This window comes from Fusarium oxysporum, chromosome 3 (assembly GCF_000149955.1).
Source record: "Fusarium oxysporum f. sp. lycopersici 4287 chromosome 3, whole genome shotgun sequence".
NCBI lineage: Eukaryota > Fungi > Ascomycota > Sordariomycetes > Hypocreales > Nectriaceae > Fusarium > Fusarium oxysporum.
This window is the reverse complement of record NC_030988.1, coordinates 3,747,688-3,771,432: the sequence shown is the minus strand read 5'-3', so window position 1 is coordinate 3,771,432 and position 23,745 is coordinate 3,747,688. Positions and strand designations below refer to the sequence as shown.

Below are 23,745 nucleotides of genomic sequence, written 5' to 3'. Positions count from 1 at the left end.
CGACAGAGGACTGATTTGGATCATATCACCCCATCGGCAAGCCCCGTTGCCTGCCAGAGACTCTAGATAGTTGCTTAATCCATAGAGTATTGGAGTTGAGAATGGCCGCCAGATACGTTTACGTGGACGAAACAGGACCTAACTATGAGGAACCCAGTCAATGAGTGAATCTGCTAGTTTTACCAGCATGGCATGTTTGCACTTCGGCGGTCTAGGTCAAGGGGACATGGAAGAGCCTCAGGTAAGGGCCAGGGATAGTCCTAGTCGAGCAATTCGAAGCGCCTTAGGCCGCCGCGAGGAAATGTCATCTTGGTCGCCGAAATGATCTGACCAGCTAGCTGCACTCCAATCACATGCGCCCTTAATTTTTTTAATGATACTCAAAAGCCATGATCTGACTAGTATCACAATTATGAGGGGCATTGACAGGATATGTAGATTTTGGGGCGCCGTTGACGTGTTTAGTAACTGATGCCAAGCTGGCCGCAAGGGGACGTCTCTCTCGCACTCGCAGGCATGTAACTTTATAACTCGGCCTTTCTCGTTCTTGGTAACTTTAATAGATACACTATTTAATCAATAACCATTCATAAAAGATATTGTCCCTTTGCTTATATCTCCGCCGACGGCTTGGGTCATGCAAATCGGTGACAATGAGTACTCAATCTAGACAACATGGATCAAACGAGCATGCAGTCGAGGATCTTGAGATGTGTGTGATCCCAACTCGTCACCTAGCCAACGATGTTGTCGAAAGTTTCGCCTGGAGCAACCTTGAAGTCCTCGTCAAAGACCGGAAAACCAAACAGCCACTTTCCATCTTATCCAAAGCGTCAGGAATTATCAACGCATCTGAAATGCTTGCTATCATGGGCCCGAGTGGATCCGGTAAGACCACGTTGCTTAACGCTCTTGCTCGTCGAGTCGCTGCTGCTGGAGCGACTACAACAGGCGATATACTTGGCAATGGACAGAAGATGGAACTCGAGATGACCCGTAATCTCTCTACATACGTAGAGCAGGAGGATGCACTGATAGGCAGTCTGACGGTACGAGAAACGATGATCTTTGCGGCCAGGCTTGCGCTTCCTAGGTACGACTTGCCGCCCTCGAAGCGATTGTTTTTTTTTTTTTTTTTAACCTAGTGATAGCAACGTAACTAGGAAGGAAGCTTTCCGCCGTGTGGATGACCTTATCTCCAGCTTTGGCCTGCAGTCACAGGCCCACACTATTGTCGGCACACCTATTAAGAAGGGTCTGAGTGGAGGCCAGAAGAAACGGCTTGGTGTCGCTAGCCGGCTCGTTGCCAATCCTAAAATTCTGTTCCTTGATGAGCCAACCAGTGGACTAGACTCAGCTCTCAGTCTCGAAGTCATCACTTATATTAAAGAGATTGGCAGGCGGAATAAGGTGGGTATTCTCCTTCTTGGAAAGTCGACATTTTGGTTAAATGCGGGCTAATGTGTGCCAGCTCCTTATAATAGCTTCCATTCATCAACCCTCTTCGGCGACATTTCATCAATTCGACAAGCTCTGCCTCCTCTCGGGAGGGAAAACCTGCTACTTTGGTCTAGTCTGCGAAGCACCTATCTACTTCGCCAGGGCTGGTTACTATATGCCCCGTGAGACTAATGCTGCCGAGTTCTATCTTGACCTAATTAATACCGACTTGGATAAGAACGGCGAAGTTCGCCGCCGCACAGAAGATATTACTCAAAAATGGGCAGTGTCAACCCAGCGCGCGGATCTTGATGCTGCTATCGTGAGCGCGAGATATGCTTCCTCTGTCGATTTGTCAAGACATAAAATTCTAAAACCAAGCCCTTGGTTAATTCCTCTGATCTTGCTTCACCGCTCTTGGATCAAATCGCACCGCGACGTTGTCGTATATGGTATCCGCATTGTCATGTATCTGGGCCTGGCAATCCTCATGGGGACCGTGTTCCTGAGACTGAAGACGGACCAAAAATACATCCAGGCATTCATAAATGCCATTTTCTTCGGCGGCGCCTTCATGTCGTTTATGGCGATTGCTTATGTTCCCGCCTTCCTAGAGGATTTGCACACTTTTTACCAGGAGCGTGCAAATGGCCTCGTTGGTCCACCTTCGTTTATGGTATCAAATTTCATCATTGGACTTCCATTCCTCTTCCTTATTACTCTCGTCTTCTCGATAGTGGAATATTGGCTATCTAACTTTCGCCCAAATGCCAGCGCGTTCTTTATGTGGGTTATGTGGTTATTCCTTGATCTCCTGGCAGCGGAGTCACTCGTTGTGTTGGTTTCATGTCTTTTTCCAGTTTTCGTTGTGGCATTGGCGATCACAGCCTTCGCAAATGGGCTTTGGATGTGCGTTGATGGATTCCTTGTACCAATGAGTATCCTCAATCCGTTTTGGAAGTATGTATTCCATTATATTGACTTCCAGGCATATGTATTTCAGGGTATGATGGTTAATGAGTTCGAATCCCGAGAGTACGCCTGCGCAAAGACGCCCCAAGGCTATCAGTGTATGTATTATAGTGACTTGAATTCGGCGGGGAAAATCCGTGGCACGGCGGTTTTGGATAATTTTAGTATTTCTATGGGGCTGGAGGGGACCTGGGTTGGAATTCTCATTGGTATTATCGCAGGATATAGGCTCTTGGCTTATCTAGTCCTGATTTGGCGGAAATAAGTGTTCGCATACAGTGATAGTTTATATAGAACAAATACACCTCGTATCAAAAAGTTGTCCAATTCCTATTCTTAACCCCCAGAGAGTCAAATAGTCGGACGAAGGTGGCTTTGTGTTATTTCCTTGCAGCTCAGTTGCCTCGGCCTTGGAGGGGATGTCCCATAGTGTATATCTATTTTATAACTTTGGCCCCTGCACAGAGAGCTATCTTTTCAATTCATGATTAAAAAACGAATAATCGTGATCTCTGTGAGTAATTCTATTGTCAAGCTCATTCAGGACCAAAAATACCCAAAGGGCACGACCACAGAAAGGATCGCAAAGGAAGAACTTCTATCTCATTCCGGCCAACTAACAAGGAGATGAGTTACATCACGGCCAAATAATGGCAGAATGAAGTTGAAGCCCCCAGGACCCTAATTGAGTTATTAGATAATATTTCCGCGTTCAATCTTTACAGCTCCGCCTCTGTGAGGCCGTATATGCTATGCCATGAAGCTGAATCGACATTTCAGTCTTCAGTCGACGATACTGATTCTCGATACTTTCTTCTGATTCCTTTTCTTATTCCTGTCATCTGTATGCTACCGATAGGGCGAAGGAGCCAGATTCCCTTTACACAGTGCAGCCAAACCCTAATAGCTATAAATTCTGTTTCTAGAGGTCAATAAATATCAGTAGTAATTCTCGCTTCTTGACGAAAAGCTCATATAAAGAACCTTTATTACGGCGCATTCTTCGGTAGTTAAACCATTCAGTATCTACATAACCTAGACTGATTCCAAGGTTTGACATGTGAAAGGTTATTATGTGTTTCAACTGTTAATTACATATAAGGATTCATCATTTTACTAATGTTAGAAAGGAAAAACGGAAAACTAAATTAAAAAAAAAGAAGAAAAAAAAGAAGAAAAAAAAAGAATTAACTGTCGATCAATCTATATCCTCCCTCGGCTACCATCTTGAAACCACCATCGAGGTTAGCAACATCAAACCCCCCTTGCTTAAGGATGCGGTAAGCTAAATAGCCGCGATAGCCCACTTGACAGTATACGACAGTTGGTAGTGACTTATCAAGAACGCCAAAATGATGCCTCAAGCTGTCGACTGGTAGATTGATCGCTTTAGAAAGATGACCGTTAGCGAATTCCTCAGGCGAGCGGACATCCACAATCTGCAACTTGCCAAGCTTCGCCTGGTTGAGCTGTTCGGCGTGAATGATATCGCAGTCTCCACGTAGAACATTTGAAGCCACAAAGCCGGCCATATTGACAGGATCTTTCGCCGAGCCGTATGGTGGTGCATAGGCTAGCTCGAGATGCTCCAGATCAAAAACCGTGCTGCCAAATTGCATAGCTGTAGCGAGCACGTCAATACGTTTGTCGACACCAGCCTTGCCTACAATCTGTGCTCCCCAGATACGGCCCGTCTCTTTCTGAAAAGCGAGTTTGATCGTCATGGTTTGTGAGCCTGGATAATAGCCTGCATGGTCAAGGGGATGCACTGTGACCCAAAGAGGATCGTGGCCCAATCGACGAAGCGCTTCGATAGAAAGGCCCACGAAGCCGAGGCTCAGGTCAAAGACTTGGCAGATAACGGTGCCGACATTGCCACGATATTGTACTTCTTTGCCGCATATATGATCGGCCGCGAGCCGCCCTTGTCGGTTTGCCGGACCAGCCAAGGCGAGTATAGCAGGCTGTCCCATGACGGTGTGTTGTGTCTCAACCATATCTCCAACTGCATAGATGTCCGGGTCCGAGGTTTGCATATGGGAGTTAACACTAACTCCTGTCGCACCTAACTTCAAACCAGCCTGCTTTGCCAGACTCGTTCTGGCCCTCACTCCCGCTGCCAAAATTACCACGTCTGCGAGTACCTCAGATCCACTAGTCAAGAGGACGCTTGATTTCTCAATTTTCTTAAAAGTATCGTTTAGGAACAACTGGATTCCTTTGCTTCTGAGTTTCGTGTGAAGAATCTCAGCCATGTCGGCGTCAATTGGTGGAAAGACATGCGACCCGTACTCGACCATCGAAATCTCGAACCCGAGGTTACGCAAGTTCTCGGCTACTTCCATTCCAATGAAGCCGGCTCCAATTATGCAAACGTGTTTTACATCGCGGTCCGACATTAAGCCACGGGCTTTCTGAAGATCGGAGATCGTCTGCATCGTGACGACATTGTCCAACTCTGTCCCAGCAGCCGGAGGCCGAAACGCTTCGGCACCTTCGGCCAGAATGAGTTTGTCGTAGCCCACCTGGCGGATGTCGTCCGTTCCCACAGTTCGCACATTGACCAGGTGGTTTTCACGATCAATGCCGATGACCTCGGTTCGAAGATGGACATCGATATTAAAGCGCTCCTTGAAGTCGCTGGGTGTACGTAGGATCAGGGTTTTATCATGCTTGATGATGTTCCCTAGAGCATAGGGTATACCGCAGTTGGCGAAGCCGGTGTAGTCTCCCTGTTCGAACACAGTGATGGCAGCCGACTCATCGAGACGTCGAACGCGGGTGGCCGCGGACATGCCACCCGCGACGCCACCAACAATCACGATTCTCTTAGCCATGCTCAAACGTTATCTTGTTGAATGACGGGTGTGGACATGCATAAAATTTGGCTCTCTGAAAAATGATATATCTACGCGAATCTTGCGGACATAAGAGCCTGGTAAATCAATCATCTAGGACACACATGATTCTTTCGATCATATCATATAACTCCACCCAGCCACTAAAATTTCGTGACGCAGAGTTCGGCAAATGGGGTGATATGTTTATAAGCTGCGCCGCTAATCGTTAATAAGTAGGAGATGATTATATGAGGAGGTAGTCTGCGGTGGCCACTGGGTCCGAGTCGCCGACCTCGTCGCACACGCAAGTTGTCCCACCCTGCACGTCATGAGGTGAGGTCGCCGTAATTCATCCGTCAAATGCTTGTTTCAAGGCTACTGGAGCGGAGCTCGACACCACTCTGAAATCCCAGTAACCAATTTCGGCTAACTTCCGTATAATAGTAGAACTAACACTAACTTTGCGTCACCCGATTGAAGCTCGAAATTGGTTTGAAAATTGAAAAGACCAGAGAAGCGACTTATCTTGCTCAAAGAGGCTAAATAGTTTAATTTTGCATGCCCGCCTTGCCCTAACACCGGCTATGTCTCCCCACCACCCTCCACGAAAACGGCTAACGATGTGGAGGAAAAAAATGCTAAAAGCGCAAGCATGTAGTCGCCGATTCTAGTCCCCGCTTCATCCTAAAAGTTAGTTTTAGCGCTCTGTTAAGGTTTTTAATACCACTAGAGCTGGAATGTGGACTCACGCTAGGGGGTGAAGGTGTGTAAGCTGGTTAACAGAACAGCCCCCTCGACATGGTTTTTTACATCCCTGCAAAAGCAAAAAAAAAAATTAGTATGATGCCACGGTTCTGATAAAGGTCCAAGGCGTGGAATTACCCCTGCTGACTATTTAAAACTTATCCCCACACCAAACTGACGCCTATCAGACAACGCAAACCGCATAAGGTTGCTATCTACCCATGTCTTTTAAATTATCAATCAATAATGTCCGACGTTACCTGTCCGCCAACCTAGAGGTTGACATCCTCCTCGAGATTCAACTTCTCCTTCTTACATTCAGCACTGGTGTCCAAGATGCAGTCAGCTACCCAGATTTCAAATGTTTTGCATCCAACCAGACCGGTAATTCCGTTGTATTAGCTGTGGGTCTCGCAGGGCATGATGACTCGATTTTCAACTTGTCAGACGTAGGCTTAAGCTTGGGTATGTTCCTAGCCGGAGCTATTACAACAGGACAGTTAGCCAATACTGTTGGACCACGAGCTCGTATGTGGCTGATATTTAGTCACTGTGCGCAGACAATTCTCACGTTTGCGGCCGCCATTATTCACCCCGCATACTCCCCTTATGGTACAGGCCCCTCAGCAATGGGTTCACTTGCTTTACTCGCCTTTGCATCAGGTGCCCAAGTAGCGTCTATGCGACCCTTTCGAATCCAGGAAATCACAACGGCTATGGCGACAGCAGCATGGGTTGATCTTGTTATCGATCCAGGGCTTTTAAAGTTACAAAACCGTTCAAGAAATCGACGTGCTGGATTTTTAATTGCGTTGGTGGTGGGGAGCTTTGCCGGAGCCTTCATGCGAACGGGCATCGGCTCATCAAATGCATTGTTTGTATCAGGTGCAGGAAAGACGCTGGTTACATTATTGCTGTTCCTGAACCGTAAGCAGCCACCCGTAGATCAATCTTGAATTAATACATGGATCTGAAAAGACTATAAGGGTTATGCGGCTGCTATCATTATTTGACATGATCCTATATAACTACCATGCAGTACCCCTCAACCAATAGGCAAAAAAGGTTTCCTCATATAAAATGCCCAAATTCACTTGAAAGGTGCTTGGTCAAGGACTGAAGTTATTTACATGAAACAAGCTGTATCTCAAAGGAGGTTTCATGTTATTTCGTATTATACTACTCTTTTTTTGCGTCGTATGAGCGGTATGGTAGTGTGGCACCAATGTAAAATCCCTACCAATGCCCCGTCTTCGCAGAGTCCCCCCCCTTCCCCATGGCTTTCGGGTGTTCTATCTACAGGAATGTTCTATAATTGCCTTGAGAATGAATCAAGCGTGTTACCCAGAAGATGAAGTTATTGAAGCCATATTGGATGTCACCGATAACGGCCTCTCCCAGAACCAAGCCGGACAAAGCATGGCTCCCCTCAGCCGACCTTCTCAGACCGATTAAGAGTAGAGCCACCCAAGTCTGAGGTCACCTATTCTGCCCAGCTACTATACTATTCAAGTCTTAGGAGCCCGGATTGGTTGTCTGGATACTTCGACAAGAAGCCTTGGGCTATGCTCCTTCTCATAGTCAAGTTCGCGCCACTGTCACTTTCCTCCTACGACAACAAGGCAGGGAAAAGCCCATCGGTATACTTTAGCTAGCCAGATTTATGTAACGGCATCTATCCATAAGGAAAGGACAAAGATGTGAAAGGCAAGGATCACGACCATCGTGAATAACTTTACACTTGCCATGAACTCTAAATCGCAGGCAGCATCGTGCTGCCTAGACGATCGGCAGACTCAACATGAGTATCCCTTTGACTAGCGTAAGGCAGCACCTCCATACTGAGCCCCACACGGCCCCCGCGCAACCAAGGGACACATGGTAGTGACTTGAAGCGTCCGCGAAACCGACCCCGCTGAAATCGTCATACAACCCATTCAATGAGCTGTCATGGGTATCGAACAACTCTCTAGCCAAGCAGCCAACGTGGATGATGACAATAGCTTCATTCGAGTCGATCATAGCTGCCGTGAGCAGCCGACTGATAACACATGCCGACCAGTCAATAATCCAGTTTCTGGCCGTGGCTACAACTTCGACCCCGTTCATCTCCCAGATCGGTCATTTCGGATAGAGGATTTACCCCAGAGCCAATGCTGCTATTCCAGCAATTTCTCCCTGTTTGGCTAGTAGAAAGCTGGGTTTGCTATACGAATAGCTGGGCTAGTGATCGGCTTGAGATGCTTACAAATAGCTGCAGTGATGGGCAACAGCCACAGTCGCGGCTTCTTGATTGGAAGCCAACCTCTGTTGTAGAAATCTTCGTATGGATTGCGATCCTGATCTATATGCGAATACACAAGGAACCCCGAATAGAAGACTATTGGAGAACGTCACAGTTAGGGAAGCAACAGCCAAGTCATCCAAATGTAAAGTGGATGTCTCTTCGCCGATTTCAGCTATTATCACGAGTTCTATGTCTCTTTGGCCACGCAACAATATTCGTAGCTACTGGGGATAGCAGTATTCATAGCTACTGGGGATAGCTTATATAGCCGGACGTTGAGCCGGGTGGATGACTGGTCTAATCACATACAACATATATCCACTACTTTCTTCAAACCAGGCACAGCTATTGCTATAGATGAGTTTATGGTCCGCTTACTAGGAAGATCTTTAGAGATGACAACTGTCCCATCTAAACCCATTCCCACGGGCTTCAAAGTCTGGGCTGTGGCTCAACGCGGTTATTTCATACGGTGGCTCTGGCACAGGCCGGGCCAGAAGTTCGGGCCTGCAGGTATCAGACACACCTACCGGCGGCTGCCTTCACAACTACGTCGCCAATGGCAGCAACGGCGGTTTCGAGAGCCACAGAATACTGTTTACCTAAACCCGACCCAAGCTGTGGTTGTCGCCCTAGTGATTCTGCTGCCGGAAGCCAGATACCGCGTGTTTCTCGACAACCTATTCTCTTCTTCCAACCTATTCCGTCGGCTACGTCAGCTTGGGCACGGAGCCACGGCTAACCCCGCCGGAACTGTGGTCTTTACTGGCTGCTCGTCAAGCTCAAAGCTGATGATAATACTGCTGCTGGTAGTATTCCTTTTAACTGCCTTAAAGCAATCCCAACATCTGATAACCTAGTTAGTCAAGGAGACAAATTTTTACAGATAAGCCTTACTGATTCAACTTTTGATAGGTCAACCAGATCGCTTGGAAAGATAATGCCCTTGTGTTGTTTTTATCCACCGTATTTACAGGCAATGAACGGATTGACCGCATAAGGAAACGACCAACAGCAGACCAACCTGCAGCACGGCCAATGCAAGAGTTTTCCGGTGAGGAGCCAGTCAAAGTGATTTCAATTCCGTCTGTCGCTGCCACTTACAACGACGAAATGAATGCCGTAGATCGAGGCGATCAAATGCGAGCCTACTGGGGCCCTGATAGCCGTGTTTGTCGGGGCGGCTGGAGGGCCCTAGCTTGAGACTTCCTGCTAGAAATAGCCCTGATCAACAGCTTCATCCTGCAGCAACGAGAAACCCACGGTGGAAGCCAGAGAAGTCTCAAGCGGAGTGGAAGCAGCGTCTTGTTAATGACCCTGTTGCAAAGTATGACCTTAGTAGTCAGTCGAGACAGAGATTTCGGACTGGGGATGAGTTTACGCCTACATCGCAACATGAATGGTTCTGTAATGTGGAGATCTTTGGCGGGCATACGCGACATGGGGAGCTAGAGCTGCGCGTACCTCCTCCATAGATGTCAGTGGGCTGCCAAGACGTGGGAAGGGGCTGTTGAGCCATGATTGATGCTTTATGAATGATATTCTCTAGTCGGAGATAGTGGAGGTGGAATGAACGATCCGGCGCAAAGTATCGCGGAAATTAGGCGGGGCTTTACATACCTTGAGCTTGTGGCTCTATGATTGGTTGGAATCCCTGCTCGTGACCTAGGTGTTGCCTTACGCCAGTCAAAGGGATACAACAATGTCAACGTGGGTTATTCTGCTAAGCAACTTACAAATCTATGCCCCATAGCATGAATTCACATTCAAGGTCTAGTGGTACTAAAAACCTTGTTAGAAGGCGCGGGAAATAAAATATAAATTTTAAAGGATCGAGCGGGGATTAGAATCGGCGACCTTTTTTAAGAGCCTTGTGAGGATCATACTCCCCAAGTTTAGAGTCTCCCGATCTCGTACGATCTGGGTTTCTCTTACGTCATGGATATGCCATCCCTGGCAGCATTCAAGGTGCAAATCTCACATATATGATCCACTTCGCCCCTAATCTGAGTGATATTTATTGTCTGCATCTGTGCCTACTGCATAGCTAAAATTAAATTCCCCTTCCTTTAAGCACCGGTTTATAAACGAGAATTCCCGTCAGAATGTGCAAGAAAGCCACTTGCAACACTTGCAGTAAGCCCGCTTATTCAAATCATTGGTCGGGACTGACCTTGGCTATAGAAAAAGCCACTTGGTGGGGCTGCGGTAACCACGTTCCAGAGGTCATGTCTGAGATTCCTGAGCATGACTGGTGTACTTGTCAGCCGAAGATTGAAAAAGAAGGGGGAAAGTACCCTCCCAAGGCTGAAAAACTCCATGAAGCTTAGAACCGCACTTATCAAGGTGTCACATAAGAAATCCGCGGCTAGTCCTACAGCCATAAATCAAGTGCACAGCAAATAATTTATTTTACTACAATTTGTAGAGGGGAGACTTGATTTTTGATAGGAGCTGGGTTTGAATTTCTCATTAGTACTTGGTTACACGTTCAGGCAAGGCAACACTTTATAGCAGGGCGTTAAGTTCTGGCTCCGGTTTATCAGCACCTGTCCCAATAAATATAAAATCTAAGGTGGTTGACAAGCGAGTTAACCAGAAAAGCGAGTTAGCCAAAAATCTTAACCTTTGTCTCAAATCCCAATAAAACTAACGTGTTTGATAAGCATGTGAGATAAGTATGTGAGCCAAAAATCTCTCATCCTACACTATTACTATCTGATCAAATACTTCTCAACCACTAAACATGCCACAATCTTTAAATAAAGCTAGAATCCTTCTTGCCCTTTAGGCCCTTTAAAATAACCCAAAACTAAGTCTCCGACGTGCCTCAACTATATATCAGGTTTCTTTTGAGACCTTACGCCGCCGCCATAATGGCATTCAATCACGGCGCGATTGTATCCCAAAGTCACGGAGACTATCTGATCTAGAGGAGCAGATAATAGTCCAATTCATTCTCGACCTAGATTCGCGAGGATTTTCTGCGCGACTGCGATTTGTGGGAGAAATGGCCAATTCTCTGCTTGCAGACCGCGACGTGTCACCTGTTGGCAAGCGTTGGGCTCATACCTTCGTAAATCGATAACCAGAGCTAAAGGTACGTTTATTTCGGAGATATGACTATCAGAGAGCTAAATGCGAAGATCAGACTATTATTCGTGGCTGGTTCAGGCTTGTACAGAACACAATCGCGAAGCATGGTATCCGATCAGATGATATGTGGAACTTTGATGAGACTGGCTTTATGATGGGCCTTATAATGGCCGGAATGGCAGTTACAGGCTCGGAAAGGCAAGGAAGACCAAAATAAGTGCAGGCTGGAAATCGTGAATGGATTACAGTAATCCAGGCGATTAATGCAGAAGATCAATCGATCGCGCCGTTCATCATTGGTGCGGGCCAATATCACCTTGCCAACTGGTACCAAGAAAGCAACCTCCCGGGCGATTGGGTTATTGCAACAAGCCAAAATGGGTGGACAAACAACTAGCTGGATCTCGAGTGGCTAAAGCACTTTGATCGGTCTACAAGTAACCGATCAGTTGGTGTCTATCGTCTTCTGATCCTCGATGGCCACGAAAGCCACCACTCTGCTGACTTTGAGAGATACTGCCAGGATAATAAGATTATCACGCTTTGTATGCCGCCTCATGCATCTCACCTACTTCAGCCTCTTGATGTTGGGTGCTTTGCAGTGCTGAAACAGGCTTATGGTCGAGAAATAGAGCATCTGATTAGATGCTCCATAACCCATATTTCCAAGACCGAGTTCTTTCCGGCCTTTTATGCCGCCTTTAAAGCTACTTTCACAGAAAGCAATATCCAGGGGGGTTTTAGAGGAGCTGAACTTTGCTCCTCTTGACCCCAGAAGCCGTGATCTTCAAAGCTTGATGTGCAGCTACGAACCCCAAACGCCTCCTGGGGAGGTCAGCCAACCATTAACCCCATGGGTTTCCAAAGACCCCAAAGACAGCAATTGAGGCTCAATCTCAGTCTGAATACCTCGAAAAACGAATCAGAAGACATAAAGGCAGCTCCCCAGAGTCAATAATAGAAGCTTTAAAGTCAAATACTAAAGCAACAAAGGCAGTTATGCATGAGGTTGTCTTATTGAGGAATGAGGTCCGAAATCTTCGAGATGCAAATGAGATACTAAGCCGGCGCCGCAGGGCAAAAAGAACTAGATTACAGAAAGAAGGGCCTTTAACTATAGGGGAAGCATCACAAGCAATTGATCAGATAGATATTGATGCGCAGGTAACAGCTGAATCCTCAAGAAGTGGTGGTCGAGGAAGGTCAGAGCGACCGGGTGGTCGGCGTTGTGGTGTATGCGGCAAGGCCGGGCATAATGCAAGGACCTGTCAGGAGGAAATCGAGGTCAATATGGAAGAATATAGCGATTAACTTTAATTAATCTGATAGATTGTGATGTTTTTAGGAGTAATCTTATTATGTAGGTGATGAAAGGTGGCTCACTCGCTTATCATATACGTTAGCCTAAAGGTTATCTTATTAATTAACTTTACTAAGTCTTGAATCTAGCTAACGTACATGATAAGCAAGTGGGCCATCCAAGTAAGTGGGCCAAAAATCCCTCACCTTGCAACATTTCTATCTAATCAGATAATTCTCAACCACCAAGCATGCCGAACTCTTCTACTGAGGCTAGAATGCTTCTTGCACTTCAGGCCCTTCAAAATAACCCCAAACTAAGTGTCCGACGCGCTGCAGATACATATGAAGTTCCTCGCAATACCTTACGTCGCCGCCAGAATGGCATTCAATCACGACGCGATACTACCCAGAAATCACGCAGACTATCTAATCTAGAAGAAGAAATAGTAGTTCACTTTATTCTCGACCTAGATTCGCGAGGGTTTCCTCCGCGACATTCTTTTATTGAAGAAATGGCCAATTCTCTCCTCGCTGACCGCAAGGCACCACCCGTTGGCAAGCGCTGGGCTCATAACTTCGTTAAACGACAACCAGAGCTCAAGACGCATTTCTTTCGTAAATATGACTACCAGAGGGCCAAATGCGAAGATCCAACTATTATTCGAAACTGGTTTAAGCTCGTACAGAACACAATCGCGAAGTATGGTATCCAATCAGAGGATATCTGGAACTTTGATGAGACTGGCTTTATGATGGGTGTTATCTCAAGCGGCATGGTCGTCACAGGTTCAGAAAGGCTTGGAAGACCAAAATCAGTGCAGCCTGGGAATCGTGAATGGATTACAGTCATTCAAGCGATTAATGCGGAAGGCTGGGCGATCGAGCCGTTTATCATTGGAGCGGGCCAATATCACCTTGCCAACTGGCATGAAGAACCTACCCTCCCAAACGGCTGGGTTATTGCAACGAGCCAAAATGGCTGGACAAACAATGAACTAGGTCTTGAGTGGCTAAAGCACTTCAACCGATGCACAACTGACCGATCAGTTGGTTCTTATCGTCTTCTGATCCTTGATGGCCACGAAAGTCACCACTCCGTCGCTTTTGAGAAATATTGCCAGGAGAATAATATCATCACGCTCTGTATTCCGGCTCATGCGTCTCATCTACTTCAGCCTCTTGATATCGGGTGCTTTGGGCCACTAAAGAAGGCATATGGTCGAGAAATAGAGCATCTGATCAGATGCTCTATAACCTATATTTCGAAGACTGAGTTCTTTCCCGCCTTCCACGCCGCCTTCCAAGCCACTATAACCGAAAAAAATATCAAAGGGGGTTTTAGAGGAGCTGGGCTTGCTCCTTTTAACCCGGAAAGCGTGATCTCAAAGCTTGATATGAAGCTGCGGACTCCAACGCCTTCCGAGGAGGTTGCTGAACCCTTAACCCCATGGGTTTCAAAGACCCCAAAGACAGTTCTTGAGGTCCAATCTCAATCTGCTTACTTACAGAAACGAATCAGAAGACATCATAGCAGCTCTCCAGAGTCACTTATTCAAGCTGTGAAGTGTTTTGAGAAGGGAACAAGCACAGTCATGCATAAGCTAGCCTTAGTAGAGGCTAGGATGAATGACCTTGAACAAGCAAATGAGATACTTAGTCGACGCCGAAGGGCAAAAAGAACTCGATTACAGAAAGGAGGGGTGATGACTGCAGGGGAATCAAGGCAAGTAGTTGATCAGATGGATGTAGATGCGCAGGTAGTGGCCGAATCGTCGAGAAGTAGTGGTCAAGAAAGGTCGGCGCGACCGGGCGTTCGGCGCTGTGGTGTATGCGGAAAGACTGGGCATAATGCAAGGACCTGTCAGGTAGTGATTGAGACGTCTAGAGGAGAGTATAGCGAGTAGTTCTAATTAATTAGATAGCTTGTGGTGTTTTTATTTTAGTTTTTACCTTAAGGGTATACAAGAAGTGGCCCACTTACTTGGATGGCCCACTTGCTTATCATACACGTTAGAGAGTTTATTATTAATACTTTTATAGCTATTATTAGAATAACTTACCTGGATTTTATTTATTAGTTATTACTTTGCTAAAGTAATAAAATAAAGATATTATATATTATCCCTACTTGGTCGATTGGGCTATTATTACTTATAATAATATATTATTATCAGGTGAGATGGTGATTTAACAGAACCCAGCACCGCGAAACCTCCCATAGCCTCTTAGTATATATGCCATATAATACCTCTAGAAGCCCAAATATACCTGATAGTAAGGGAAGTAACTGGCCAACAGCTGTTATTTCCCAAATACTGGTAATTCCATTTGCCCTCACCAGCCATTCCACCACAGATATCGACAATATTATAATTGTAAAGGAGAAGAGAAGGAAGACGATTTCCACGTTGTACCTCTTGCGATATGTTGCGTTTTTGAAAGCGTTTGAAATCTTGAACACACTTGCGATTGCGAATGTGGCACAAATGGCAGCACCGATAAACGCCGCCACTTTGTTGTACTTTCGAAACGACCCTTCAATGGTCACACCTCCAAAGAATGCCACAATCCTGCAGCCCTTCTCAGCTTCAAGCATGTCGTCGAGGCCTGAAAACCATAGCCGGCACGCATAACCTGCGAAGCCAGAGTACACCAGAACTCTGAAAAAGCCAGAAAATCTACCAAGCGGGTTGATTCCATTGCCGGATAGGCTAGAAAGCGCTCCGAATGACAGCCAAAGCGTGATGACTGGCTCAATCGCGTGGATCTCGCCGTCCTGTGTGAGGAATACGAGACCTAAGAACATGGCCAGTTGGACCAAGAGGTTGAGTATGCGCAGGATGTCTTCTTCCCATGGTGCGAAGAGAGTTGCGAGCAGGGTGGAGATCCACTGCAGGTAGAAGCCGATCCGGATGCCAATGCCGTACAGGTCTGGGTTGCCTGCAAATGGGCAAATAGATTTCTCACCAGTGGCGCTGGTAGAGTTGATCATTGTTTGGGTTGCGTTATTTATGCTTAAGTAGTTTGGAGATAGTTTATGTAACGCTGGATGCTTATTAATTTTCTTTGAGGCGGCAGAAAACAATTAATTTATACCTCTTCTGACGGCAGCGCACTGACACAGCAGCCAGTGTTACGATTTGCCTCATAATCACCTCATGAAAAGTCATCCGACTCCTGTGTTCAGCATTAAACTGTGGCTGACACTATTGATTTAAATCAAATGCTAATGAAACATTGCCTTACTTAATATGTGACTACTGGTTTATTGCGTGCTACTTCGTTGTTGCTACTGTCACTAATCTTATGATCCGCTGGTCGGAATGGGTAAAGTGGCTGGCATAGTAGGCCGATTTTCAGCCACCAATGTTCAGCTCGAAAAGGTCATTTTCACAGCCTTGTGACCGTCAAGCCCTGGTGGTGTGACATGCATTTGGATAATGAACTGGTGTTGTCAAAAAGGCATAGGCGAGAACCGCGCTCTATAATAAAAGGCTTTTATCTTGTTTCCACTGTTTGCTCCATTGAAAGACTTATAAGCGATATCTCTATCGTTCTGCAATAACATGGCCGACAACTGCGGCTTTAATGGCAATCCAGACCTCTACGGTCTTGGCATCCGTCTAAGTCTCTATATCCAATTACTTACAATGGCACTAGTAGCTACATTTATTCCCCAGTCTATGTATTACAGCTTCTTCGCCAACACCAATCTCTCCCTGTTCGTCTCCTCGTGGATCATCATCCTCAAGCTCTCAAGTTCACGAGAGATCCGCGGCGTCGAGTTGGGTATATTCCCTGTTCTCATTGGCTCGGCCTATGCTGGCGTTATTATCCTCTTGAGCAATTGGCACAGCACCAAATTCCAGGTACGCAGTAAACTCACCGTAGTAGCGGCGATTAGCTATTGGTTGTGGTTTTCTTGGTCGGGACTTGATGTTCTGCCGTCTTCAGGATGCGCCCAAGATTACGTCTTCGTTTTCGCCAAGGTCGATTTATACGGCTGGTTTCGCACCGCCATGAAGGTCGGTTATATTGTTTACCTAATTCTTTATCTGATTTTTGGTATGTTAATGCCTAACAACTGTGTTATGTATTTATTCGCAAGAGCCGAGATATCTAATATCCTTATTTAGCTCTCATACCGCCAGACCCCATTGAATCAGATTCAGGAGCCTCGGAATCTAAGTGGATCAAATTAGTCAAAGGCTCTTCTACTATCGTTCTATTGGCAATATCAATCGTATCAACTGAACTCACAATTTCCTGGAATCATATCCACGACGTATCCAGCATCTCAACTCTTCGATCTGTTGGCCAGTTATTGCCGCTTGTTATAGCTCTTGGACAGTTTGTCTGTGTCTTATATCTCGCTTTTAGGGGAGATGAACATACCAGAGTAAGCGAGGATGACGGAAGTGGTGAGTTCTCAGGTGCTAGTTCTTGCTTTCAATAAAAGATTTAATTACTGATATTACTTAGGGCTTTGTCCAGAGAGATTTTATTGAGCCGCTGATCTAAGGCGCATTATGAGTTTGTAGCATCCATGAAAGGTTGCAGCGGATACCTACGCAAGCACAGCTGAGAGACTCTCACAGGTGGACAGAGGAACTTGGCCAATGCCACCATTTATAGACCTTCCAAGGATGCACTAAGTAGGACTACCATTAAGGATACGCCTTTCTTAAAATTATTTATCGCCAAGGTCTATAGCAAGGATAGAAAGCAGCTTTATCTAGCTATTTATAATAAGAAGGAATTAGTACTTTTCAAACTTAGATTTAGGCGTTTATTTCCTAGCCACCAAGACTCTATTAACACCAGAGGATTTATTTTTATAAATAAAGCCAGTAAGGCTTTTATTAACACTAGAATAAATAGAAAGATTTTCAACCATCCTCTAACTAGTTAATTAGTTATATTAATAGTTACTTTCTCCTTAGCCTTTATTTTAAGTACTTTAAATTACTTAAGTTAAGTCATATCTAGCCTCTACTCAACTCCTTATATATATATAAATAGAGATTGTATTTACTATTTAATCTTAAACCTGCCTGGCTAATATCTTTAAAAGATCTAAGATAGGTTAACGTGGTTAATAAGCAAGTAACCCAGACAAGCGAGTGACCCAGTATACTATGCACTTAAAAACAGCCTACCCTATAGTTATTTACTTCCCAAATAAAATAGCTAAAAATCTAATAAAAATATTTCTTATAATAGTATAAATAACTTTATTAAATAGTATTTTTTAAAGACTTTTAACGTACGTGATAAGCGAGCGAGACAAAAATCCCTCAACCTTACGTCTAACCATCTGATCAATTGATTCTCAATTAAATAATATATCTCGATCTAATAAAGAGTCTCAAATTATTCTTGCACTTCAGGCCTATCAGGCAGACCTAAAATTAAGCCTGCGACGAGCTGCATTTATCTATGACGTCTACTTCCAGACCCTCCACCACCGATCTCAGGGCAGACAAGCTCGCAGCGATTGTATCCCGAACTCACGGAAACTGAGTGATCTAGAGGAACAGGTTATAGTCCAGTATATCCTTGACCTAGATTCGCGAGGATTTCCTTCCCGGCTTTGCGATGTTGAAGAAATGGCGAATCGACTGCTTGCTGACCGCGATGCATCACCAGTTGGCAAGCGCTGGGCTATCAATTTTATCAAACGGCAACCAGAGCTTAAGACGCGTTTTCAGAGCAGGTATGACTATCAGAGGGCCAAATGCGAAGAACTAATTGCTATTCGCAATTGGTTTAGGCTCGTATAGAATACAATCGCGAAGTATAGTATCCGATTAGATGATATCTGGAACTTTGATGAGACCGGCTTTATGGTGGGCGTGATATTAAGCGCTATAGTTATTACTAGCTCGGAAAGGCGTGGACAGCCAAAATCAGTCCAACCTGGAAACCGGGAATAGGTTACAGCAATCCAAGCGATTAATGCAGAAGGTCAGGCGATTGATCCACTTATCGTGGTTGCAGGCCAATATCACCTTGCCAATTGGTACCAAGAAAGCAACCTCCCGGCCTCTTGGGCTATCGCTACGACCTTAAATGGCTGGACAGATAATGAGACAGGCCTCGAGTGGCTAAAGCACTTTGATCGATGTATAACTAACCGATCAACTGGTCCCTATCGTCTTCTGATCCTCGATGGCCATGAAAGTCATCAGTCCGCCGATTTCCAGATATATTGTGAGGAGAATAATATCATCACGCTCTGTATGCCACCTTGTTCTTCCCACCTCCTTCAGCCCCTTGATGTTGGGTGCTTTGGGCTGCTAAAAAAGGCATATGGCCGAGAAATAGAGCATCTGATTAGAAGGTCTATAACCCACATTTCCAAGACCGAGTTCTTCCCGGCCTTTTACGCCGCCTTTTAATTGACTATGACTGAGGCAAATATCAAGGGGGTTTTTAGAGAAGCTGGCCTTGCTCCTTTTGACCCAGAAGTTGTAATCTCAAAGCTAGATGTGCAGCTACGGACTCCAACGCCTGTTGAGGAGGAGGCCCAACAAGCTCAATCTTGGACTTCAAGGACCCCAAGAACAGCTCTTGAGGCTGGATCCCAGTCTGAATACCTACAGAGACGAATCAGAAGATATCACAGTAGCTCCCCAGAGTCAATTCTTGAAGCTTTGAGATCTCTTGAGAAAGGAACTAAGGCAGTTATGCACAAGGTTGCCTTACTTGCAGCTGAGAACCGAGATCTTCGACAGGCAAATGAGATACTTAGCCGGCGGCGCAGGGCAAAAAGAACCCGCCTACTGAATAGAGGGAGTATGACTATACAGGAAGGTCAGGATCTAATTGATCAGATGGATGTAGATATACAGGTAATAGCTGAATCATCGAGAAGTAGTGGTCAAGGAAGTTCGGCGTAACCGAGGGTTCGGCGTTGCGGGACTTGCAGTAAGACTGGGCATAATGCAAGAACCTGTCAGGAGGGTATTCACGCCTCTGGAGATGAGTATAGTAGTTAATTTCAATTGATCTGATGATTTGTTATGTTTTTATTACAATCTATCTTAAGAAGGTTGAGATTTTTGTTGGTTTCGCTTATCATGTACGTTATAGGTAATTTTTTTTAAAAATCTAGAAAAATTACTATAGCTCATTTTAAGACTTACATATAAGCTATTAAAATTATAGCTATTTTAAGCTTAGTTTAAACTTTTAAAGAATTTTTTAAACCCTGGATTTAAGATAGAAATAAGACTGGGTCACTCGCTTGTCTGGGACACTCGCTTATCAACCACGTTATACTTATAAGAGATTTATAACAGTTTCTGCTTATTCTCCTTCTTATATGTGACGGTTGTGGGTTTCAAACAGGGAAACTAGTCCGTACTAGGTTTATGTTTGCAGATTGCGTAGGGCGTTATACTGAGCGGGTTGGTTGTCACGTCTCTTAATGATCAAGTAATGCTTATTAGGCTTATCGATGTAAAGAAGTCTTATTGATAGCTGGTGAGCTAAGTTCTATGAAAGTGCTAATGAATGTGGTCTATATACTAGTGGATGCCAATAGTGATCAGTGAGGTTGTCGCGGGATCAGTGGTGATCGTAGTGGATCAGTACTGATCGTGTCGGATCATCCATGATCGTGGAGTCTTGGCACTGATCCGTTTTGTGGGGCATATGCTTGATTGGAGGAAAATGTGGAGTACACGTGATGGAACCGCTGGGGTCGTAACATTATCTCTTTGAGCGGCACAAGGCATCCACGGGGTCACTCGCCCCACCTTGCTTACTAACAACGCTAGTACCTGCGGGGTACGTGAAGTTCTCGTCAGACAGCTTCTTCATTCAACACAGCCAAAATCATCAAAATCATCATATAAATTAACCCTAACACGTCTTAATTAAAACGATGAGCTCCCAAAAGATACCTGATTATATAGATGATCACAGCTTTAATACCCCGCCTTTGAGGGCAGCTAATGACCCCACCGGCGTGCCTGATTTTCCGCCCGAAGAGGGCCGCGGTGATGATTTTCAACCTTTCAACCTAGAATATCGTGATTTCAAGATTAACCCTCTACCCAAGGAACCACTTGAATTATTCCAGCGTTTTGTACCTATTTCCCTTGTACAGTCATGGATTAAATACACCAATAGCTGGGTCGCTTACTTACTCGAAAATGCCGTTATTGATAACTGGAATACCCCCCTTTCCAAACGGTCTCGCATTCTCAAGTGGGAAGGCATCTCCACTGCAACAGCTTATGTATGGCTTGGGGTCTTTATTTACCTAGGAATTCATAAGGAAATATCGATCAAAGACCATTGGAAGTCCCCTAGCCTAGGAGATCAGCGACCTCTTCACTCAATCATCAAGTTCATGCCGTTACGGAAGTTCGAGCTGATCACGAGGTATTTCCGCACTTTTGACTACACCAAGCTCGATGTGAGGGATGAGAGCGACCTTCCAAAGACCTTCCAAGCGGCTGAAGAGTGGTCTAATCACATACAAAGGGTGTCTATCGAGCTCTATCCTCCAGGGACTAACCTCACTGTAGATTAGTGTATGATCCCTTTTACAGGCAGATCAAAAGAGACAACAGTCGTCAAGAATAAACCTACGCCCGTGGGGTTCAAAGTCTGGGTTATCGCCCAACAGGGCTTCTTTCTGCAGTGGCTTTGGCACGTGAAGGCATCACCATACAAGGCTGTTATAGTCGAGCTACCTACACCAACGCCGTACGGCAAGAAGGGAAGGCTACGGACCGAGATTCCTCTCAACAATACACAAAGCGTCGTGGTTCACCTACTAAAAATGCTGTCAACGCAGACACATCACGTCTTCACGGATAACCTCTTCTCGTCGCCGCAGCTCTTCCGCCTTCTTCGGCAGCTTGGCCACGGTGCCACAGGCACGGCACGCCCTAACTGCGGCATCACCACCGAGATGAAGCATATAAAAGAGACCGGAAAAGCTCCTGATGGCACAGCTTTGCAGTATAATGAGGTATATTTGATCCCGACGCAAGATAAACAGGTATGGACAGCTTTACCTGTATTTCCCTTACTAATTTGTCCTTTTCCTTTCGCCCTAGGTCATCCAAATCGCTTGGAAAGATAGCGGCATCGTGCTCTTCCTTTCAACTGTGCTCAGCGGAGCCCCTCACGAGCGCACACTAAAAAAGAGGAAAAAGCCCACCAAAAGAGGCACGAAGGCAGAGTCACAACGCCTGCAGCAGGTCTTCAATGGTGATAGCTTCAAGATAATCCCTATCCCTACTGTTGCCGCTCAGTATAATGATGAAATGAACCACGTTGACCGCGGCGATCAGATACGGTCTTATACAACGTATCAGCACCGATTCCGGCGCGGTCCTTGGCAGGCGTTGCTTTGGTCTTTCCTCCTTGAAGTCGTACTTGCGAATAGCTTCATTTTACAGAAGAAAACACGGCAGCCTCGTTGGAAGCCCTATACCACGCTTCAAGCTTGGAAGGAATGCATTTACAACGCTATTTTCAATAGATACGCTGCTGAAGGTCACACTAGGAAGAGAGACTGCACAGGGAAAGAGGAAGACATCGACGATCAAGAAGCCCGGCAAAATCACCTACAAAGAGATATCAATCATGTCTATCGAGGAAGAGATAGGTCTTCCTCGTGCCTAGCTTGTAAGGGCTTTCGGCAAGGGCAGACCCGACCCTCGAAAAAAAGGAAGGAAAAAGGAGGCTATCTACAGCCTATATCAGGAAATGCGCGAGGTCCACAGACTAGGTACGGATGCAAAGTGTGTGATGTAGCGATTTGTAACAATGCTGACTGTTGGTACTTCTATCACACGCTAATTTAGGTGTGGGTGGAGGTACCAGCCGTCATGGCCATTTTGATTGGCCCCTCACCCCTGTCGTGACATCGTGGATGCCTTGTGCCGCTCAAAGAGATAATGCCGTGCAAATAGGGCTTATCCGAGTCGGGTAAAGATTGTCCGAAGGATGAAACGCCTAGCGGTCTCAGATACCCATATCATTCCCTCCGTCTGGAGGAAGGGCAATGATCTGATGTCGATCATGTCGCAAACCACGTTTCAGGTATTCTTGGACTATGTGGGCGCAGGTCACCCGACCGGAGAACTTCAGCAATCTCAGACTGAAAGGCCGGTCTGGTCTGGCGAATCCGTCTACCAGATTGCAATCTGGGAAAATTTTGGTTATTCAAGATTCGACGATTTAAATTCGCTGCAATGAACGGAGGGCCAAAGGAGCTTTCTGTAAACGTTTCTAGACATATCCTGTTAGTGGATTTGCAAGCTCTATCAAAGATCCAAGAGGGAAATAGCTCCAATTAAGCTGAGAAATAGTACAATTTCCGAACAACGAGGCCGAGGCGGCCACCAGCATCGCGAGCAACAAATGGTGCGGTCACAGTCCAACCGCTCCAAGCGGCCTGCAGCAAGGTTGTTCGTGCCTAGCACCAGGATTCTTTTGCAAGGGATGTTTCTCCGCTGTTTCAGAACAGCCGCCACAAACCCCCACTGAATCCGTTACGGGCGAAGAACGCTTTATGATAAAATCCTTAAATTCTGCCTTGCCAATGGCCAATGGATTGTAATTGGTGCGACTGAGTACGTAAATGCAGGCATGTTAGGCCGGGACTGATGCAATTTCCGGAAGCACGCTTACTAATAATGTCGTCAGCTTGGGGCGCCAATAGGTGCGCACCTGGATGCGCACGTAAGTGTCACGTGTTGCGCACCCGGTGCGTCTGTAAGGGAGTTATGTAAGCCCAACACCCTTGTATGCCAGCCAGCCTATTGTATTTTATTGTATTGCTTCTAATCTCTAGATGACGAACTGCTCTGCTATACAGATTTTTTCTCACGGTGCCATAATTGGGATATAAGTAATGTAGGCGTTAATAATAATCTAAGCAGTAACTATGATACAGTCTTCAGCCAGTTTATCGTTCGAGTACAGAGCTTGTTGGTCGATCATGTCCTGCTCAACCCTCTTCCAAATCTCCTTCATGCCTGTTCGCCTGTTCGCCAGAGGGTTGTCGCCCATCTCCTGGGCGACTTGCCTCTCCAC

General features: G+C 45.8%; 4 protein-coding genes across 4 annotated transcripts; 2 read left to right on the top strand and 2 right to left on the bottom strand.

Moving 5' to 3' along the window:
* Nucleotides 1-653: 653 nt before the first annotated feature.
* FOXG_06754 (uncharacterized protein) lies at nucleotides 654-2,677 on the top strand (the record flags this gene model as incomplete). The annotated part of the gene is made up of 3 exons (XM_018385413.1): nucleotides 654-1,093; nucleotides 1,152-1,410; nucleotides 1,472-2,677. The coding sequence occupies 3 exons, from the start codon at nucleotides 654-656 to the stop codon at nucleotides 2,675-2,677; spliced, it is 1,905 nt and encodes a 634-aa protein (XP_018242759.1).
* A 922-nt stretch (nucleotides 2,678-3,599) lies between these two features.
* Nucleotides 3,600-5,249, bottom strand: FOXG_06753 (uncharacterized protein; the record flags this gene model as incomplete). Its single annotated transcript, XM_018385412.1, has 1 exon — nucleotides 3,600-5,249. One exon carries the CDS (start codon nucleotides 5,247-5,249, stop codon nucleotides 3,600-3,602), a length of 1,650 nt encoding a protein of 549 aa, XP_018242758.1.
* Nucleotides 5,250-10,298: 5,049 nt separating this feature from the next.
* Nucleotides 10,299-10,962, top strand: FOXG_06752 (uncharacterized protein). The gene is made up of 2 exons (XM_018385411.1): nucleotides 10,299-10,419; nucleotides 10,468-10,962. Exons 1-2 carry the CDS (start codon nucleotides 10,389-10,391, stop codon nucleotides 10,611-10,613), a joined length of 177 nt encoding a protein of 58 aa, XP_018242757.1. The 5' UTR covers nucleotides 10,299-10,388; the 3' UTR covers nucleotides 10,614-10,962.
* Nucleotides 10,963-14,851: 3,889 nt separating this feature from the next.
* Nucleotides 14,852-15,673, bottom strand: FOXG_06751 (uncharacterized protein; the record flags this gene model as incomplete). Its single annotated transcript, XM_018385410.1, has 1 exon — nucleotides 14,852-15,673. The coding sequence occupies one exon, from the start codon at nucleotides 15,671-15,673 to the stop codon at nucleotides 14,852-14,854; it is 822 nt and encodes a 273-aa protein (XP_018242756.1).
* Between the last annotated feature and the right edge of the window lie 8,072 nt (nucleotides 15,674-23,745).